Source organism: Vitis riparia, chromosome 8 (assembly GCF_004353265.1).
Source record: "Vitis riparia cultivar Riparia Gloire de Montpellier isolate 1030 chromosome 8, EGFV_Vit.rip_1.0, whole genome shotgun sequence".
In the NCBI taxonomy this organism is placed as follows: domain Eukaryota; kingdom Viridiplantae; phylum Streptophyta; class Magnoliopsida; order Vitales; family Vitaceae; genus Vitis; species Vitis riparia.
In genome coordinates, this window is record NC_048438.1 from 347399 (window position 1) to 370000 (window position 22602).

A 22602-nucleotide genomic window follows, 5' to 3' on the forward strand; every position below is an offset into this window, starting at 1 on the left:
TTCCATCAATTCTTTTGTCCCTCCTTTGTCATGCAAACCCACAACTTTTTTTTTCTCTTTCTTTTCTTTGAAACCAAACAGAAAATTGAATTTTCTTTTCCAAGTTATTCTTCTAAGCCTTTGGTTGTTTGGCAATAATAGTACAGATGGTGAAGAGATAAAATTAAGTTAAGAAAAAGGAAAAAGAAGAAGAAATTAGTAGTGGGAATGGAAGGGTTGGATGGTTTGATAGAGAGGCTATTGGAAGCAAGAAAATGTAGAGGAAAAAGAATACAGATGAGTGAGTCTGAGATCCGCCAACTTTGTATTACTGCCAAGGATGTCTTCCTCAGCCAGCCCAATCTCTTGGAATTAGAAGCTCCCATCAATGTTTGTGGTAATTTTCCCTCAAACCCATCAATTTATTTATTATCTTTATCCTCTTTTAACACCTTGTGATATTCTTCATATCTTTAATATCATTGGGATTCAAGCCATACAACTTATAATTATCCCATCCCATGCTATGTTTGGTTCTTGAATAGAGAGAAAGAAAATGGTGAGAATTTTTTTTATTTGATTATTTATGAAAAAGTTGAGAAAAATGGAAATTTTAATGATGAAAGAATGTATTTTTTTCCCTTAATTTTTTTTTTCATGATATCTAAATATATATATCTAAAACAATTTGTTTTTTTTTTTTTAAAACATTTTTCTTCTTTTTCTAAATACTTTTTGAGCTAGGATAAATATTTTGATAAAAATAAATGGCGATTTATTTTTATTTATTTTTGGGTAATCAACTCAAAGCTCCTTCAAAGTCCAAGGATCACTTGGACTAATTTTATGTCTTATAATTGCTAAGTACTTAACTTTTCATCTTTCACTTTAATGAAAAAAGAATTTTGAAGATGAATATATTTTTAATACATTCTTATCAAACACAAAATATTCAAATAAAACCTTAATAAATAATTTAATTTAAATAATATTATATCCAAATTTGATATAATTGAATAAAAAAATATAAAAAACAAGATCATAATTTATTTAATAAGTCTTTTAAAATTATAATATTTTAAAAATCATACATATATTATCGTATCTTTTATATCTTTAAATATGTGTAAATTAGATAAATTTGTATAACATGTGTTTTCAAGTTCTTTGAAAATTATAAATTATATTATACATATATTATTTAAACATAATAACTTTTTTTTGTTAAATTTTTTATTGATATTTTTTTATATATCCATAAAATTCAATTACCGATATAGTTGTGAAAACCAATAAACTAATATATAGGTAAAACATATAATTAAAGGTAAGAAAATAAAATTATTAGGTGTGATTGGAATGGATGTGTTATGCGATGGAGAAGTATAAAAACTAATTGAAAATCTGAAAATCATGAAAGAAGACCAAACTTTTGATGACATTCACTATCAAGTACGTGAACAAGCTTGTTTTTAACTTTTTAGAAAATGATCCATCCCCAACATTATTGCACCCGAGACGCCAACATCAATAACTCTTTGTGGTATGGTTTTACCTTTTGCAGGAGACATACATGGACAGTACTCAGACCTCCTCCGGTTATTCGAATATGGGGGTTTTCCCCCTGACTCCAACTACCTACTCCTGGGAGACTACGTGGATAGAGGAAAACAAAGTATAGAGACAATATCCCTTCTCCTCTGCTACAAGATCAAGTACCCTGATAACTTCTTTCTCCTCCGAGGAAACCATGAATGTGCTTCCATCAACAGAATCTACGGCTTCTACGACGAGTGCAAGCGCCGCTTCAGTGTCCGCCTGTGGAAGATTTTCACCGACTGCTTCAACTGTTTACCGGTCGCCGCTATCATCGAGAATAAAATATTGTGCATGCATGGTGGGCTGTCGCCGGAGATAGAGAGCTTGGATCAGATAAGGGCCATAGAGAGGCCGGTGGATGTGCCGGACCAAGGCCTCTTGTGTGATCTGCTGTGGGCTGATCCTGACAGAGATATCAAGGGATGGGGGGAGAATGATAGGGGTGTTTCCTATACTTTTGGAGCTGATAAGGTGGCCGAATTCTTGAAGAAGCATGATCTTGATCTCATATGTCGAGCCCATCAGGTCTCCTTTTTTTTCAGTCTAAGTCCATAAATAGTCTATTTTACCGTGTTTTTAGAAAGTACTATTTAACATACAAAAAACTGTTTTTTAAAAACAATTTAATATTTAATAAAATTTTAAAAATATTTTTAAAATTTTAAAAAATCGCATTGGATATGTGATTCTCTTGAAAAACCATTTACAGAGAAAATACTTCCATTAAAAGTACTTTAGAAGCACAACTTGGCAGATCTTCTTATTGAGTGGAAACAATGACAGGTTGTGGAAGATGGATACGAATTCTTTGCAGAGAGGCAGCTGGTAACAATATTCTCAGCTCCAAACTACTGTGGAGAATTCAACAATGCAGGGGCACTGATGAGTGTAGATGCAAGTTTGCTTTGCTCATTTCAGATTCTCAAACCCTTCAAAGCAAAGGAGTGATGAGTGTAAAACAAAACCCTCAACAGTGGTATCAGCAAGCTGTGAAAAGAATGCTTATAGGTGTGACTACTCTGTAACTATTAAATTAACAAATAAGGAGACAACCCATCCATATCGACTTGCCTTTGCTACCATCTCTCATCACTGACATCACTTATTAACTCCTGTGTAAATATTGTTGGTCCCCATGACTTAAAACATTGTTTGCTTCCAACATGTTAATATTCATGGTTTCAAAAACACCCATCCAGCCTCTTATCCACCACACTGAAGCTTTAATGTGTTACGCTCAACATAAACCTCAAACACCAAGGCAGTTCCTATATTGAACACTTTTAAGTTTTAACATAACGATGATGAGTCATAAATTAAAATAACTTACCTTCTTTAAAGTAATATTTTCTGGACTTGTATATTAACTACTTTTAACAGAATCATCAACAAGGTAAAAGGTTTTTTTTTATTGAACTTAAAAAAAAAATTCCAATACAGGTCTTATAAAAACTTTAAAATCTCAAAACAGATTCACTTCCATGAGTTTCCTGATCATCCTATTTCTTCAAAAGAGACTGGAGACCTCTAATTAACAAAAATTACCATCTTAGGCTATCAATTGAATTAAAAGCTGACAATATATACCAAACTAACAAAAAATATCAAATATTTGAAAAAGCTTTTGGATATGTGCTCCCAATCCACCACAAAACGAAAAGTGGATTTCCATGATGTCTAGGAGAATTACATATCAGTGGAACCACCACCCATATACCCTTCATTTTTTGTAGGGTACACTCAAGTTCTTTCAATTGATATATGAAAGCTTCTCCACTTCCCAAATAAATTCAACATCATCTGCCCATTCAATTACACAATGGTAGCACAATAACAAATTAGAAACAATCAGAAAAATTCAAACTATTGTACATCCGATGATCGGTAATCAAACTCCTACAGACGCTTTGATATATCTACTGGTACATTAGCTCTTATCTCTCATTCAGCCTAAATGAGCCAAAATGAACATCAACAGAAGGTTGAATGACAAATCTAACACAGATAGAGAGAGAAGTACTTTTGGATCATTTCATGATACACTCTGCCCAAGTTAGTGCTTTTATGGTAAGGCAGCCTGGTGGGAATGGCACCCCTCCAGCAGCAGCGTGTATCATCAGGAGCAAAATTCAAGCAAACAGGGCATCAGTTGGACCATACATGAACCAGGCCGTTCTTGTTACCTGTATAGATTTCATTGCGTTCTTCGTCATAGAAAAGAGCAGTTATGTCTTCCAAAGCCTCTGCAACTGTGCTTCTAATCATGCAGGAGCTGCCAGTTCTCCTCCTCCTTCGCTCCTCAACCTTGGGGCGGCCATCGCTAGCATTTATTTTAGCCAGGCATTTCCCTGTCAAAATATTACTGATATTGATAGAACCAGCTGCATCAACAATGAAAGAGTGAGAGAATAGTTTATTCAGTCATCCACTAATAATATCTTCTTTTCAATCCTCAATAGAAGCTGGCCGAGGAATAATTTGAAACTTGAACCGAATCAAATCTCATCCCCTGGCAGGTATAGGAGCAATATACTCAGAAAGGGGTTAGAACAGCCATCATGTTTTTCATTTGGGAAAACTAGCAGGTGGAACAACTCAAAGCATCAAGCTTTTGCATGAGCAATGCAATATCATAATGTCCACAACAATGTCAAGCCAAGGAAAGGGTCTGGCCCTTTTCTAAGCCAATTGTGGGACTCCCAGGTTTCTACATGAAACAACATTAAAAAAGAAAATATTGTTTATAACTAATCTTATCTAGTGTATCCAGTCCTTTAATGTAAGCATACTACAAGAGTTCATACCATGAGCTGCTTCCAGGTCAACAAATGCCAAATGGACACCTTTCTTTTCCTATCAAAGCCTTTCCATCGACAGTGTTAGATAATAAGTCCCACGATTGGTTTTTCATTTCATAAAAAAACAAAATGTCATTTTGATGCCCATGGTTTCTGTCTCTTTGCTAAATCATTTTCTCCCAATGTTGTAACTCATAAACTTGATACTGTGGAAGTTGGAACAGTTCTGAATATCACCCTTACATAGCTCTCCTTTTGATAGGAAAAAGGAAACTGGTAAAAAAAGGTGCCAAAGGGATCACAAGGTCTACAACCCAACAGGAAATATACTGCGAACCCTAGAAAAGAGGCAAGCTAAAAAGAAACAGGAAAAAGTAATGCGAAGTAGAAAAATGAGAACTCGGCAAGGACCTAGGCTATCAAATATTGTTTTGATAATCTAATTCATCACCAGCTAGACCAGTTCCATTGGTTTCAACAATCAGAAATCTAAGTATCTAACGAAAAATCTATGTCATAAACAAAAATTTAACTTGGTAGTAAGAAATTATCACCAAGATACAAGCTTAGATCCAAATGCTAAAAACAGAAGTAAATATATTATGCAATTTTGCCTCTCAGTCTGCTCCTTCAACCTTCGTATGGGCATCCTAACAATTACATTACCAGCAGTGTTCAAAATGTAAGCACCACCTGCTTTAACTTTGCTATAGAACTTGGATCCTGAAATTCCTACAGTCTTCCTCTTTGCTGCATACTTCCCAAATGTAAAAATAATCACAAAATAGAAACCTTCTAAAAATAATTTAAGTTTCATGCACTTACCGGTCAAAGGTAATACCAAGGTTGGTAAAAGGTAGTACCTATATTATTAAAAATTAGTACTTGAATGGTCAAAGGTTGTACTTTGACCAAAAAGTGCATAAAATGCTAATTATCCATAGACATCTGTTTGCAGTTTGGATTTTATAAGTCTAGGTTCCTATTTTATGGGTTTTTTCATGTGAGTGTGGAAACACACTTTTCCCTTTGAAAAAAGAGCTAACGGCAAATTTTCCTTCGCTGGTTGGTTTCTTGAGTCTAAACTATAGCATTAGATCAACTCTATCCACCACTACCCTACATATATGCCCCATGAACAAATCAACCACCTCACTTTACAGTCATGAAAATTTCTGATGAACCTCACATTCCACCTAACCTCCTTATGTCCATTCCTGACAATTCTGTACTGTGGAACCTGTACTTCCACAATTCTGAAAACTTTCAGACATCATTATTTGACTGTTCCCACCATAAACAGGTTAAACATTGAAAAATCATCCCACCTTAATACTTTTCTGAAGCTCCTTTCCATAAGGACCTCTTTCCTCAGCACTTTTGCATTATAAAACAAGAAAAGCTTTACTCTATTTACCAGCCTTTTTAAAAAAAAAAAAAAAATATTTGGGATCTTGTGGAAAGGATGTCATATTTATTCCAAGGAATGAGCCGTGGTCTTGAAAGATTTCAGGCCTAGAAGTTTGGCGGGGTGGCCTGTACCGGCTGTTAGCTAAGGTGTTGGCAAATAGGTTGAAAGTGATGCGCAAAGTGATCTCTAATTCTCAGAATATCTTCATTGGAAAGGAGGCAGTTGTTAGATGTGATGCTTAATGAAGTCACCGATTCAAAGTTTAAAAATGCTTTTAATGGTATTTTATGCAAGCTTAACATAGAAAAGGTTTGTGGTCAGGTCAATTGGGAATATTTGTGAGCAATCCTTGATAAAATTGGGTTTTGGGCAAAAATGGATTTGATAGATTAAGTATTGCATAGTGCGCATCTATAGCAAGATTTTTGGTGCTAGTGAATGAAACACTCATTGGGTTTTTTTAGAGCTCTAGGGGGTTGAGACAAACAAATCCCCTTTTCTCTTATCAGTTTTAGTGATGAAAGCTCTTGGTTGTTTGTTGAAGAAGGTTAGGAAGGGAGGTTTCATTTCATTCTTTAAGGTGGGAGGAAAGGGTGACAAAGCGATGGAAGAGTCTGATTTTTTTAGTTGAGAATATCCTCATTTTATGTGAAGCTAGGCAAGATTAATTGATATATCTAAGTTGGAGTTTCATGTGGTTTGAAATCAACTTTGGGTTGAAGATCAATTCGGAGAAGAGTGAGTTATTTCTAGTTAGGAGAGTAGCAAATGTGGAGGAGTTGGTTTCCATGCTGGAGTGTGGGGAGGGCAGAGCTCCCCACCATTTACTTGGACCTCTCCCAAAGTGCTCCTCATAGTTCACAATTTGTTTAGCATATGGTGGAAGAGAAAGTTCATAGAAGGATGACTATTTTAAGAAGACAATACTTATCAAAGGATGGGGGGGCTTACTTTTGATCAAAAGACTTTTGTCAAGCTTGCCTATTAGAGGGATGGGGAGGATTGAGAAGATTTAAAGACACCTTTTGTAGGGAGGGGGAACTTTAGAGAAAAAATTGCACTTGGTGAAATGGTCAATCACATGCATGGGAATAACAGAAAGGAGGGTTTGGTATCAAAGATCTTTCTATTCTTGATAAGGCCCTTCTTGGTAAGTGGAGTTAGAGATATGCTTCAGAAAATGAGTCCCTTTGGAAGTAGATTATTTTTAGGAAGTTTGGCGAAAAAGAAGGCTTTAGTGTTCTTAGGAAGTTAGGGATGGTTTTGAGGCAGGGTTGCAGAAGGCTTACAAGAGTTAGGGATTTTTTATTTTTTATTTTTTATTTTTTTTATATATTTATTTATTTATAAGTTACAAGAGCTTGGGATGTTACCAATAGTAAGCTTCCTTTGTTGTAAGAGTTGGAAGGAGGGTGAAGTTCTAAAAAGACAAATGGTGTGATGATTCTTCTTGAACTTGTCTTTTCCTAATGTATGCCATAACTTTGTCAATGGATGTTTAGGTGGCAGGTGTCTAAGAACAATTAAGCAAAGCCATTGGAACCTTTCTTTTTAAGACAATTGAATGATTGAGAGAAGGAAAGGCTAGAGGCATTTCTATTAAGGTTGTAAGAAAAGTTGGTGAACTGGGATGATAAGGATAAGATGGCGAGGATGAATTTTTAGTTAAATCCTTCTACTTCTTTTTTATGTCAAAAAGGAAAGAGTCATCAATGGGAGTTCTTTTGAATTCTAAGGCTCCAATGAAGGTAAGGTTTCTTGCTTGGAAAGCAAGATGGGGAAAGATCTTGATTTGAATTAGTTGTGAAAGCGAAGCTGGTCTTTGGTGAATAGATACTCTCTTTGGAAAGAACAAGAAGATATAGTTGATCAAATTCTCTTGCATTGTGTTGAAGCAAGGTTTGTGGTACTTGATGGTCTCTTTGTTAGCATAACATGAATGATGTCTTTATAGTAAGAGAGACTCTTGTAGGTTGGCATGATTCTAGGGTCACAACAATTAGTTGCACATTTATTGGTCAGCCCAAAATGGATGTTTTTTGGCTCTAGTTTTAAGTATATGCTGCTGCCAGATTGGTTCAAGTTTATCCACAGAAAAGAGAGTTTATTTAGTGCATCCAAGTACACTCATTATGCACACTTAGCATTCTGCTTTGCAAATGTCTAATTGTCCTTTAAAACAAGAGGCAATGGTTTCTTGAAGACAGGTTATGTTACATAGGGTGAGGTTGCTTTGAAGCTCAAAAATATTATTTACAATTAGATAGAGGATATCTAGTTTCCTGCAAAACCCAATTATGATCATGTTGAATTCCAGTTGGGTAGATTGATCCATGCCAAGTCTAGCAGTTAGATGTTTGGGCCTCTAGGATAATATAATGTTGCTAAAAGTTTAAGAAATTACCATTTCCTTCCGTCCAGTGATCACTAGAATCAGCCTTGCAGTAAGAAATAATAAGATCTTGATCACTCGTTATATAGATGTTATTTGTGTTGCAGTCTGGATGCCATAACAGGTGATCCTCAAATGACGTTACAAGCTCCCCTCGGAAGTTCCATACAGCAACAGTTCTGTTTCTAAATGTTAGAAACAACTGATTCTCATACAGAAAGATAAATGCAGAGGGAGTCATGAACTCAGTTCTGTTAACTTCTTTCAGTTCAGTATTCCGAACCTACAGACAGCGGTAGTTGCATTCAGATGCCTAGAAACAAATACAGCAGCAAGAGAGACACCAAAAATAATAAAGATAAGCTTACATCAAGAATCTGAAGATTCTCATTCTCTTGCTTGACAAGAAGCTTTTCGTTGAATTGTTCTATGAAGTCCACTTTCTTATTTCGATGAAGTAGATGGTTGAAGTCTTTGAGAACTGTGCCATCTTCTATTGATAAAATCTTAAGAGGAACATGACTTGTAGCTCTATTGAAAATCAATAACATAATGCCGGGACTGTCACAAGTAAAGAAAATATAGTGGTGTAAGATGAACACAAGTCATCCATGAAGAACAGCAGACACCCTACACATAATGAAGCACAAAAATATGGCAACACATTACCAGAAGGACATCTACCCAAGTGCCTAATCAAGATCATTGCATAATATACCATATTGCCATCCAAAACAATAGCTAAGAGCTCCACCAAACATTAGCAGTTCAAACAACTAGTCCTTCTACTTACACTGGTACACAGAAAAAGGACATAAGCACCTAAGAAAAGTATATTGCTTTAGTTTACTGCTTCTCTATTTTATTTTTTTAGGCAACCGAGAATATACTAAAGACATCAAATGAACTGTGGGGGGTGCACCCCAAGTACATGGCCGAAGGTATACAAAGGGATCCAAAAACACGAAAACACTTCAAAAGAGGATACAACACACCCTCCTACTAACTAACATGCAACCAGTCAATAAAATCTAACAAGAAGCCAGGACCCCCTTGAATAAGTAGGTGAGTCTAGTGGAAAAAGGGACAAATAACAAAGTCCTTAACAGCTTGATCTAAAGGTTGAATTCCATCAAAGTATCTTTGATTCTTCTCTTGCCAAAGAATCCAAAACAAGCAAAGCGGGGTTGTCCTCCAAATCTTTTTTCTACTTTTGCTAACAAAACTCCCATGCCATCCCTTTAGCAAATATTGACAGAGAAAGGGTGGACCAAAGAACAACCAAAGATAGAAAATAGCAAATGCCAAAAACTCTTTGCCTTTCCACAATGAATTAGCAAGTGAGTAGCTGATTCTTCTGAATTCATACATAAACAACAATGGTTAGTTAACATTCATCCTCTTCTCTTAAGTTGATCTAAGGTCAGGAACTTTTCCCAAACCACCTCCCAAGCAAAAAAACCCACTTTTAAAGGCGTCAAAGAGCCCCACAGTAGCTTAGAGGGGAAAGAAAAACCTTTGTCTGACTCCAAGGAAGAGTGGAAAGATTTCACCAAGAACTTCCTAATCTTGCTAATCCATAGGGAAGAGATTGTGCAAGGTTATGGATATATCTCAACAAGGAACTTTAGGTTTTTCTTTTTTCTCTTTTCTTGTGAGGGGAAGGGTTGTGCGGCAAAGGAAGATATAAGAACAAAGAGAGACAACATAAGAAGGCATAGTGTTCCCAGCAATGGTTGTAAGGTGGAGACTTTCATCTTGGCCATCCTATCAACCTTGATTGTGTCAAAGGATACATCACCCTAAATGTGAAATTGTGAAAAAAATTGCTATAAATAAGCATGTTTATACTTTAAATCATAGATCAAAAGATAGAAATTGAAGGAGGTAGTCTTTAGTACTCAATGTTAAGCTGGATTTGAAGAAGGCTCACGATTATATTGACTAGAGTTTCTTGGATTACACCCTTTCCAATAAGGGTATTTTGGGTCTAGGTGGTGGAGTTGGATAAAGGGATACACCTACTTGTTCTTGCCTCAAAAACTCTCATTCTTTCCTTGGTGCATTAAATCTCCATTTGCATATTCCTTAGTGTACCTTTGTGATTTTTCCTAGCATTTAAGATGTATTTGAGCCCTTGTTGAGCTAGGTTGAGAGATTCAAACTTGTTATTTGAGTGTTAGAACCTTCAAGTGAGTAGAGACTTGAAGAGATTGTGTAAGAGCCCATTGAATCTGGAATCTAAGTGTAAAGATGTTAGAAGTTTGGTTGAAGCTTCAAGTATAGTGGAACCCTCACTCGGTTAAGAGCTTGAGGAGAGTGGACATAGGCAAGGGGCGCCGAACCACTATAAAATCTGAGTTTGCTTCCTCTAATCTTATCTCTTTATATTTATGCTTCCTTTGCTTGAATTTGTTGTTTTTGAAAAAAGATTTTTTAAAACCCAATTCACCCCCTCTCTTGGTCGTTTTTTCTATAAAGATTAGCCTTTATTTTCTCAGACTTTGGTCTGGTGAAAACTTATCAAGTAGGGGAGCAATATGATAAGATTATCCCACTTTCATCTTGCTGATAGCTCCATTTTTTCCCCTTCCAACAAAGGAAGTATTCATTGACAACCTTAGGCTTGTTCTCAAGCTTTTCGGAGTAGAGTCTAGCATTAAGACCAGTGTAGATTAAACACCTTAGCCAACATCAACATCAATCCTAACCACATATAGAGAATGGCTGCCTATATGGATGTAGATATAGTGACTAACCCCTTACTCATGTTTAGCCCCTCGGCAAAGATCCTAGGACACCCACTGGTAGAGACCATCTCAAAAATATTGAATGGTTGGAAGAAGGGCTAATTCCTCCTAGGAGGCATAATCATCTAGATTCAAGCATGTTTAGCATGATCATCTAGAAAGAAGTAAAGAACATCCATACAGGCAGCATGTAACTTTAAACCAGCATGTAACTTTATAATAGAAAAAGGCTTGACCCCGAATTCTGAAGAGAATAAACAAGAATCAGAAAGCATACGAGTTTATACCATTATACAGAAGCTTAGGACAAATTAAAGATTGAATGTTATTTATTGTATTGTATCATATTACAGAAAAAAAAGGCACAAGAGATGGGAGGTCCAAAAGAGTTACAATATTCATGTATTATGAATGCAAAAAACACAGTAAGAAAGTGTTGAGAGAGAGAGAGAGTGCTCACCTTATCTTTATTTCTTGCACATTTTCATCAGATATAGAGTACAACATAACATAGTTTTTCAGGTCAAACACCTTGTATATGCTAATAAAAAAAAAAAACAATGTTAGGATTAATAATTAAAATATGCATTTGGTGACCATGAGTATAGCAATACAAGCAATTAAAGATATACCTATCTTGTGCAGAGTAAGTTAGCACCTTTCCATTAACATCATCAAATTCTACAAAGCCAGGCCACTTCAAGGATTCAGATTCAAAGAGAGCAAAACCTTCTTCAGGCTTGCCCCTCCTTATGTATCTAACCATTAAAAGGAAAAAAAATTCAATTTGGACAGAAATTTAAATAAATTGAAGATATTGAAGTTAAAATGATTAAAAATAAATAAAAGAAATGTAAATAAGAGGAGTTCCACGCACTCAATCCTTGTGGATCTGCATTTCAAAGAGCTAAAGCTGTCTGACGCATAAACTGAAACAGTGATTAGCGAATCATTGTTCTTATTATAAAACAAGCTTCTAATGACTTCATCTGGACTCACATTCAGGAAACATATCCTTTCATTTGTCTCTGCATTAAGAATAGCCAGCAAAGACTGTGTTATACCAGCATTATCTAAAAATAGGAAAAGAATTTCATATATAACCCAAAAGAAACTGTTAATGATGCTTCATATTCCTTTATTGTAAGGGTAACTGTGTGCACTACTACCTCTGCTAAAAGCTGCACAAACACCAGAATGTGCAAGAGCAAAGACAATGTCACGGGCAGCCACTATCTCAATAACTTTTGTTCTCTTAAAAGGTAGTACCGGCGAATAAGGTCCCTTGGGATCATGGGTATCATATTCCTCCTGAAGCAAAAATAGAAGAACATAAATACATAAAATCATCACATTATTGCAAGCATGATTTGCATGAGTAAACAGAGCAGGGCATGCCAAAACCAAAAGTATACTGGATAATAATTTCATTCCCACATGCCACTATATATATATATATATATATATATATATATATATACATGGTCTTGGGTTCAACTCTTACCACTGATGATACCTTAAATTTTCTCGGTGTTGATTGTTGTAGGGCGGTCAACACCCCAAGGATGGCCATGGAAGGTTCCTCAGTTATAAAAAACAAATATATATTATCTATATATATATAGTGATAACAAGAAACTTCATAGCAAGCCCATAAAACTTTCACCGGGGGCTAAACCTCGAGGTGCTAGACTGTGCCTGAACATGCCACTAGATATATGGAGCAGTCTAATTCTGAAGTTTTCAAATAGATGGTTTTCCTGCATGCATATCTTAGCAAGCAATTGATGGAAGTAGCTCAGGATGGGCCCTCAAGCTTTGAAAACACACTTAGCTTGTCTATAGAATGAATCTCCCCTTGAGATGAAATAACACTCGTGTCATACAACTAGTGTTCAGCTGGGTAAGTTGATTATCTAGTTTCTGTGGGAAATCCTAAATGGGCAACATTTTATCTACTCAAAGCCCACAGGGGCCTGGTCCGGCAAATTACCTACTTTATAAGGCAAATCCGAATCAGCAGCATTCAATCCATTAGCCCACATCCTCCCATCATGCCCAGAACTACTTTGCCTAAAAAAGTATTATCCAACTTCAAATCAAAGTAGATTGTCCATCAGGATATACAACATCAGCCTCAATTTCCTCCTCCTTTTCATCATTCCAACCATTCCCCTATTATTCCCCATTTACTTGAATGAAATTCATGATTCACACCATCATAAGCTAAATCACAAGTATGCATCAAAACCAAGAAAAATCACACAACTTCGACTATCACATTCACAACTTTACCGCAAAATGGGCGATCTAGGGTTAGCAAAAAAAAAAAAAAAAAAAACGAACCCTCAACCGCATGTTGCGAAATCGTTCTTGGGCATTGCTGATACTAAAACCCCGGTCCCGCCTCGACGAAATCTCGCGCCTCTGAAGCTTCTTGACGCTGTTGAGAAACCCGTCGACACGGGGCCGCTTCTTCGAGGCCGAAACTCGCCGGCCGGCGCACGGGCGAGGGATTGCCGATATCCTCCGCCCCTCCATTGCAATTTTGCTTCAAAATTGCGGAGGATTGAACAAATTTGTGGATGGTTTGGATGAAAAAATGTGGAGAAATTGGGATTTTGGAGTGAGGCCTAGGGTGAGGGCTATTTCTCTTAGAGAGAAGAGAAAACAATGGAAAACTGGGAACAAGAGTGATTCTGACTCCTTTTGAGTGGGAGGGAGAGTGAGAAGGGAACTTGTAGTTTACCACGATAAGCAGTATGAACCTTCTCTATGTTCTATTTCACAAAAGCGAAAATCGGAAAATCTTGTTCTTATCGCATTTGAGGGTTTTTTTTTTCAAACCTTGATGATATTATTTTTTTTTTCTCTAGAAAGTTGTATTTAATTTAGGTATTCAATTTCCATTAATAAGTTAACAATTATCTTAAAATCCTATTAGTATGAGATGATAGTTTACTTGTTGCTACATTAAAATATGCATTTATCAATGTCACTCACATGCAATGGTTTTAAATTTCAAAGTTATCCTTAATTTACATTTTTGAAATGGGCACATGGTGTGGATTCAAATTTCAAAGTCATGATTAATTTATATTTTCCAAATAAGTACTCGATTGATATGAATAAGATAATTTAACTAAAGTAAATATTTTTTTCACTAAATGAGCTTCAAGCTTTTTTTTTAAACTTCTGACTTTATAAGATAGAGTATTCATGCTTTTTAGATTGATACGGTGATTTAATGTACAATGAAGGTTTTGTATGTGAAACCTTTTTAGCATGTTGGATGGGTTATAATAGGTATTCAACTTCTATAATTCAATGTTCTTGGAATAACACCTAAAATTGCAATACGTATGGATGATAGGATAACAATAACATTATGTGATAGTTTACTTCGTTGATGCATTCAAGTATGCATTTATTATTGTTATACATGTGGGATGGATTTAAATATCCAAGTTATACTTAATCTACATTTTCCAAATAGAATCCTAGGATGGATTCAAAATTTTAAGTTATAGTTAGTTTATATTTTCTAAATATTTAATAGATTGCTATAAATTAGTTGAGTGAACAACTCTTCTAAAGCTATAATGTATGAAGATGTCATTAGTGGTGCTTTGCTTGTGCATTGAAGTCTACATTTAATATCCAACTTGGATAAGGCTAACTTGATCATTGAGTAAATTGATGTAAATATTTTCTTTAGCTAAATTAGGTTCAAGGTGGTTTTTTGAATTCGTGACTTTCTAAAATAGAGTATTTATATTTGTTAGGTCCAAATGATTGTTTAATATACGGTAGAGGCTTTGTGTGTGAAACCTTTTTAACTTGTAGATAGATTTGAATTTCAAAGTTTTGGTTAGTTTAATATATATTCAATTTCTATTAATAAGTTTATAGTTATCTTGAAATTTGAATAAGCAAAGGTGATATTAGTGGTATCAAACAATTGTTTGCTTCATTGGTACATTAAAATATGCATTTAATGGTGTTACACACCTGGGATGGATTTAAATTTCAAAGTTACGGTTAATTGACATTTTGAAATAAATAATCGATTGCTATGAATTACACGAGTTAGCTTATTAGAGACCTTTATTGAGTCATGAAAGGATGATTTTGAAGTTTAATGAGGAATAGGATCTAGTTCTATCTAAGGTTGTTAAACACGGTGAATTGGGAAAAGAGCATGATGAGGTGTAAAGTAGTGTAAATAATAGTTGAATAAGTTGATACTTAAGCTCAAATTGGGTATCAAGATCTCTTTTCTTAAGACAAGAATCAAGATTCTAGTTCAAAAGAAAGAGTTTTGAGTATGTAGTGTGGGTTTAGTCTAATATATATTCTTTCAAGTTTGGTAGTAGGTCCAAAAGTGTATTTTATCACTCGATGTTGTAAGGTGTGGGTCTAGGAGCCATAGGCCAAAAACAATTACATAAGCTAAGACAAATTTTATTCATTGACTATTTTCTAAAAAAGAGAGAGGGAGAGAGAGTTCCAAAGAAAGAACAAGAAAAAAAAAACAAAGAAATAAAGAAAAATAAATAAAAAAGAAAGAAAATGACAAAATATAGACAAGGGGGAAGTAAAAGTAGCTATTAAAATGTTTTTTGGACCATGAAATTAGGTAGACAACCTAGCAATGATAGAGCTAGCAAGCCTTAAACTAGATTTTTATTGTTTAGTGAGGGTAACTAATAAGAAAACTTAGATAATCAATTGAGGGGAGAACCCTTTTGATTTAAGCGTTGAAGCTAACTCATGATTTTTCTAACTCACTCAAGGGATTTTCGTTTCACTTTCATTTTAGTTTGAGTACTTTTCTTTTCACTTTTATTGCCAAGAGATTAGCAACAAGCTAGTGGAGGTTGCAATGAAAAAAATGAAATTTTTAAGGATTACTTAAAGCCTTTTAATAGCTTATATACTAAAAGATGACCCATTACATTGTGTTTGATTCTAGCATTTTAGTTTTTGTATTTAATGTGTGTGTTTTTTATTTGTTTATTGTTTAGCTTAGTTTCAAGAAATAAAATAAGCAAACGTATACAAAAAAAGTTCATAGAGCCTCAAGCAGAAGTGTGGAAAATGAGGGAAAATAAATTCAAATGTAAATATTGAAGAAATAGGCTAAACATTCAACCTTAACCATGAATGATTAGTTGTCATGAAGAAAAAAATCAATTATAGTGAGAAAAAATGTGTAATCATTTTAGCTAGCACTTAGGCTACAATTGCCCAAATCTAAGGAAGGAATAGAGTAAATAGGAAAACAATCATGAAGATGTTCAATTGTCTTAAGAAGTTATGTGATCACCTAGACTTGTTTAGAAAACAATTAATCACCAAGGTATTAAAACAATCAATCGTCTCCTTCACAATTGAAGAAATGGGAACAAGGGACTAGATGTTCACAACAATATCTAATTACTCCACTAGCTTATAATCATCCTTGCATATAGGAAGAATGTTCAAGCGTCCAAATCTCAATATCCTTAATTGTCCTAACTAGGGATACAACAAGCAGTAACGATTAATTCTCTTTCAATACTTCAATCATCCTATGTAATCCATTCAATGATGATGCAACATCAAGGGAGAAACATTCAGTCATTAGATTGAGGCTTAATCGTCCTAAAACATTACCAGTCCAACTAAATGAATCTTTCAATTACTCACTTAGGATTGATGAAAGTACATATAAAGTGTTGAGATTCGTGCAATGATTTATGGTGAAAAATAATAGAAAAACGAGAAAGAAGAACACACAAATTTAACATGGTTCAGTTAATTGCCTATGTCCACGAGAACATGGAAGATGATTTTCACTATGTTAAAATTAGGGTTACATAAAAGGGTATTTATACTAACCCTTATGAATGAAATTCCAAAAATACCCCTGAACCATATCGCGAGGGGAGTTGCCCCCCACACCCCTAACCTATCATTCGTCCCACAACAAAAGAGGTACAAGCCTGAATGGCAAATGTTGTCACTTCATTCCACTTTGCTCCAATATTTGCCCCTTTTTCTTCATATGTCTTTTCGCTCAAATATGAGCCACATGCTACAACATAAAGCATGCTAGTGAGTTCAAGTAACACTTACTTATGATGAAAGCATAGTGAAAAGGGTATATAAGGCAACTAGATTCAAGGAGAGATGAATTCTTAGCCTTCATTTTCTTCCACCTTTAGAGAGTTTTTCTTTATTTTTAATTTCTTATCTCTAACTATATTATTAGTTTTAATTCCAAACTTTAGTTAGTACAATTCTCATTTTTTTATCCTAGTTCCTAGATTTCCATTCCATTTGATTTCCACTTTTTTAATTTTAGTTAATAATATTAAGAGGTAGGTGAAGCTGAGATCTACCTATATCTCAATATAGTCCTCCATTGGATTTCAATGATTTACAAGGTGGATAAAATCAATTAACAAAATGAATGTATGCTACAAGAAGATGAGAGTCAAAGTAAAGTGTTTTTTAGGATATGTTTGAGCAAATATTGAGTAATTCTCATCCTTATTGAGTGAGGATTTTTGGTGGTGTAGATTTCTAGAATTGAATATTGGACCAAAAGCATCTAGTTCCTACTATTGAATTTCCTTCAACCTTAAGCCAAAATCATCAACTAGTTAAGGAAGGATTGCAGCTGAGAGTGGAGAATTTAAGTGGATTCTAACTCTTGATGAATTTTTTAATTTATTATTTTAATTAAACTCAAATTTAACTAACTTTACACACAAGATTTGAAATGGCCATTACCCATTGTCACTACCATCTCTAATCACCCATCCTCTATATGATCTTCTTGATTCTCATCTTGATCCCTTCAAATCCAACACTCAATACTTTTTTGATACTACAAATAGAAATCCTTACACTTGAGAGCTCAATACCATCAAGATTATCACATATATAACCATACAATCAATCAAATGTCAAATATTGTATGACAAAAGGTAGATATGGTCGTTTTGGAACATTAAAAGGCTTTTCTTATAAAAGCTTTTAATAATGTTATACCTTTAAAACTAAGCAATATAGTAAATACAAGATATCCATCCATCCATCCATCCATCTAGAAGAGTTATTTGCTTTCATAAAGCTTCTCAAGTTATGGGGAAAAATCTAATGTCACATCATATCCCATTTCTTTTTCTACTTTACGTTTTGGTTAGAGAAATTATTATAAAAAAGCTAATATTAATAATTTTTTTTCCTTTCTTTTGATTTTCTTGAAAAGAAGAAAGGAAACCAAGGAAAAAAAATGAAAGAAACTTCACAAGCAAGGCTAACTTAACCAACCCAAATGTAACTTAATCCTTAAATGAGCAATTTCTAATTGGTTATTTCATCATGCTATTTTCCATATATGCAACAAAAGCCATCCAGTCTTCTAATGTAATGTCATATGCCCATCTTCTGAGTTAAATGGTAATGAAATTTGATATTCATTGCCAACAAAATAAGGTTTTCTAGAAAATTAAAATAGAAAGTAAGAAAAAATCTGCATATTAAGAAATTAATAGTGTTTAGTTAGCTAATTTTATATTCAAATTTAAGAGCATGTCTAGGAATTATTTTTAAAAACAATTTCTAGCTTTTATAAATAAAAAATTGTTTTCTAGACTCAGAAAACATGTTTTATAATTTTTTTGACAAAAAACAATTTTCTAAGAACTTGTTTTAAAAACATAATTTTTTATATTATATTATAATTATTTTTAATTGTTTTTTAAAACTATTTTAAAAAATAATTATACAAATATTTTAAATTGATAAAAATTGAACACATATAATGGTAATGTTCTAGATGACATGTAATATTTTAAGTTGAATTATAATATACTAATATTTTAAAATAGATTATCATATTTTTGGATTGCATACCATTCATGTTATATTATATATAAAAGATTTGTATTATTACATGAAAATATGATGTCTTAAGTTAGATTATCATACTTCTTAATATAAATTACATTTAGAGCTAGGAAGTGTAACACTTGAAATTTTAGGAAGGTAGGTCCACCTTAAAAATTTAACCTCCTTGAGAATTTTGCAACAAGGAGCAGATGCAAAAGAAAGACTCGTATGCTACTAAAAACAGAAGTCGCTAACCAAGTGACGTAATGGATTTGCGATTCAGACTTAGTTGATTACATTTACTAGTTCAGCTGCAGACCCTAAGGTTGCAGGCCCACCTTTCTCAAGGAGGGAAAGAGCTAGCTCACATTCATGCCATCCTCTCAATCCATTGGCCAGTTTTCTTAGTGTTTCTCGCTTTACATCCCGAATCCACGTTGGCGCAAGACTCACTAATAAACCCACTAAACAAGAGACGTAGGATTTCCAAGTAGCAGGATCACATCCAAGTGATATGTTTCCCTCCAATACCCCAGCCAAAAAGTCCAAGTGAGTCCTGACAATACGAGCTCTTATAGAGAATGTCCATGAGGGAGGTCTTGCCCCAAGACCCCATATAAAAGAACCAGACAAGACCAATAAATATGCCATGGCATATCCCTCCATTATACGGGAAACAGAACTCACCTCACCAAGTTTCTCTTCCCTTGTGGAGAGCAGCCAGGTTGGGAGAGTCTCCTGATACAATTCTTGGACCAGTTGAATGCCTCCTGTCACACATAATAGGCTAGCGCCAAGAGTGGCCACCTCCTTAACCTTGGTGGTGGCTAAGGCTAGAGATGATTGACTAGACTTCAATTGTTGGGAGTCCTTGCTAGCCCATCTGGAAGCCAATTCCCGAGCAAACTCAGCTACAAGCCCTATAATCACATGATTTACATATTGGACATTGTGGATAGTCCGACAAGACCGGAGGTAAAGGAGTCCAGGTGCTATGGAAGGACAATGAGCCCAGTTAATGTCACCCAACAGACCAACAACTCCATTTTGACCGGCTAATGGAGACTTTGAAACATGGAATAATCCAAGGAAAGAGGTGAAGCAACTCCTCAGGAGCTGGGCAACAGCTTTTTTATCTTGTCTGAATACAGAGAGAGAACATGATCCAACAATGAAATTATGCCAACGGCGCACCTTCTGCACCCACAAGGAGCCAATTATAGGCATGCTAGGCCAAGGGCATGATGATGCACAGTTTGCCAAGGAAGTTCCAGCAACAGCATGGATGTACTCCAACCTCTTGTCCAGTTTGAATGTAATCGTTAAACTGACAAGAGCTGCCATTGGCAATGGAAGCATTGCAGTTGAATCCCCTACAAAGCACATAAGATATACTAGAGTTAAAAACTTATGATACCCAATACAATAAATATCATCCTTTTTTCACATAAAATGATTACCTATTGCCTTATTTATAGCATATTATGCATGTATAATTTGACTTACATGATACATAATATGTACTTGCCGAAGCATGCTTCACTAAGTTCTACATTACTTTTTAAAAGATATATCGATGATTAGAAACAGATAACAAAAATGAAAGGCAGTGTAATTATTGTTCTAATAAATATTGTATATGCATTGTCCAAGGCAAGCATGGAAGAATAAAAACAGAAGTATAATTATTGTACTAATAAATATTGTATATGTCCAATGCAAGCATGGAAAAATAAAAACAGATGTGCAATTATTGTTCTAATAAATATTGGGAGGTGTCATCAAATGGAACATATATTAGTTGAGTGATATAAATGTTGAGAAGAATGAAAAGTTTTTCTTAATATATTTATTTTTCCATTGCAGAGTTTTCCTCTGTTTAGGGAATGGTAGTGAACTATGAAAATTAAAACTTAAGATGAAACAAGAGTGTATATTTGAAAAGTCTATAGAAGTACTATACATGATCATAATTCCAGTTTTTATCATATTGGTTGGGACTTCGAGAAACATGGAACTTTGGCATGATAATATATTAGTTGACTAGTTGGAGCTTAGAACTAAAATTTACAATTTGTGAACTTCATGAACACATGCATTAAAATGTCATATTTTGTTTGGTTTGAACATGATTCTGATTGATGAACGCCTACATTGACCTTGTGCAACACTACAATTTTGATTAAACTAATTAAATAGTATTTTGTACTTCATTCTTGTAATTTATGGATCTATTTATTGTTTCGCTTCTTTGGGTGCCCCTCACAAATCAGCGGCGGTTTGGGACGGGGTGGAGGAGAGGTTTCGGAGGAGATTAACTATATGGAAGAGGCAATATCTATCTAAAGGAGGGAGACTCTCTTTCATTCGAAGCACTTTGTCCAACATGCCTATTTACTATATGTCTGATGAGAATCAACAAGCATTCAAGGATTCATTGCATGTTCCAGTTGAGCCTATTACTAAAGCAAGATCTAAGAAGATCAAAGAAGTACTTAATGGGCTAATTCAAGAGGTTTGGGCTGATTCTAACGCAGAACATTCCAAGCTTGGCCCAAAGGAAGATGAAGGTGTAATAAATTTAATCCAAGCTATTGAGGGGGCTAATCTAGCTTGATTGGGCATGATTTATGGCGTGGATTAATGATTGATCGACTTTCCAGCTCCATATCAGTTAATAGACATTTTTCCTATTCTAGAGCTTCTAATTTCAAGCCAAATCTACCTTAATTTTAAGCTTTTATTATTTAGAACGTTTTTTTTAGCTATTTTTCTATTTTGGATATGCTAATTTCAGACCAAATCAACTTTTATTTAGGGTTTTAATATTTAGTACATTTTTTTTCAGTCATGACATATAAATAGCATGCACTCATTGTAATAGAGGATTATTGAATATAAAAATAATCAGAAAAGGTGAGGCTTTGCTCTTCTTTTGGTTCTTCAAGAACTGTGAACTTATCAGAGATTCTTCCTTGTGGCGTTCAAACTTTATACCTTCGGTTCGTGATTCCATTGTAATCATTAGGTCAAGGTCTATTACTTATACTTTTGGTTCGCGTTTCACTTATAAACGTTGGGTCAGGGTTTTATAAAAAATCTGTATTTTAGCTTTCTTGGGCAATTATTCCAACACTGTTTGTTGGGTCTCAAAGCGTGTCGATTGAAGTTCGCATCATTTGGTATCAGAGCACAGGTTCTAAAATCAGTTTTCTATCCCTTTATCTTTTGTTTCCTGTTATCATCCTATCTTGTTCCTTTTGTGTTCTTTATTCCTCGTTCTTATTTTGTGATGTGCACTAGGTTAAAATCATGCACCAAGCTCCAAAAAAAAAAAAAATAATAAATAAATATCGTGTAGTTTCAATTCTCTCAAATCAAAATATTATTTTCTTTTGTCCTTTTCCTTTGATTTAGTGTTTCCGTCATATTTTCTTGCCATTGGTATTAGTTTAAATACTACAAGTTGAATTTCTTGATCAAGTTTATTAGTTTAAGCAGAACTAAAAAGGGGAAGCTACGAGTAGAAAAAGGCAAGAGAGTGTGAGACTAATATCGGGAAAAAGCCAATTTAAGAGTGGAACACGAGTGTGAGTGACATAATTTGAGTGCAAACACATGAGGGAGTGTTGTAAGGAATTATTTCTAACATTTCTTTGTAGTTTCAAAAATATGTCTTCCAAGGGTGCGAAACATCAAATAGGAAAGGAGGGGAGGAGTCATTCCTCATGTTGCAGACTATGCAACAACAGTTTGAACACATGAACGTGGTGTTTAATGATATTCGGG

The 22602-nt window shown here is 34.6% G+C and overlaps 3 protein-coding genes across 4 annotated transcripts in view; 1 reads left to right on the forward strand and 2 right to left on the reverse strand.

Annotated features, from left to right (window-relative positions):
- On the forward strand, window positions 1–2766 carry LOC117921101 (serine/threonine-protein phosphatase PP1-like). The gene is made up of 3 exons (XM_034838896.1): window positions 1–376; window positions 1544–2103; window positions 2362–2766. Exons 1-3 carry the CDS (start codon window positions 208–210, stop codon window positions 2524–2526), a joined length of 894 nt encoding a protein of 297 aa, XP_034694787.1. The 5' UTR covers window positions 1–207; the 3' UTR covers window positions 2527–2766.
- A 507-nt stretch (window positions 2767–3273) lies between these two features.
- Window positions 3274–13718, reverse strand: LOC117920259. The gene is made up of 8 exons (XM_034837689.1): window positions 13276–13718; window positions 12099–12240; window positions 11807–11957; window positions 11562–11687; window positions 11390–11470; window positions 8548–8740; window positions 8192–8462; window positions 3274–3959 (listed from the first exon to the last, which is right to left on the reverse strand). The coding sequence occupies exons 1-8, from the start codon at window positions 13468–13470 to the stop codon at window positions 3724–3726; spliced, it is 1395 nt and encodes a 464-aa protein (XP_034693580.1). The 5' UTR covers window positions 13471–13718; the 3' UTR covers window positions 3274–3723.
- A 5241-nt stretch (window positions 13719–18959) lies between these two features.
- The window catches only part of LOC117920081 (mediator of RNA polymerase II transcription subunit 33A-like), a 27644-nt gene continuing 24001 nt past the window's right edge, over window positions 18960–22602 (reverse strand). For both annotated transcript variants that reach the window (XM_034837433.1, XM_034837432.1), the window contains exon 12: window positions 18960–20186. In XM_034837433.1, the coding sequence (XP_034693324.1) occupies window positions 19099–20186 (1088 nt within the window). In that variant the 3' untranslated portion in view covers window positions 18960–19098. The remainder of the gene's footprint in view (window positions 20187–22602) is intronic.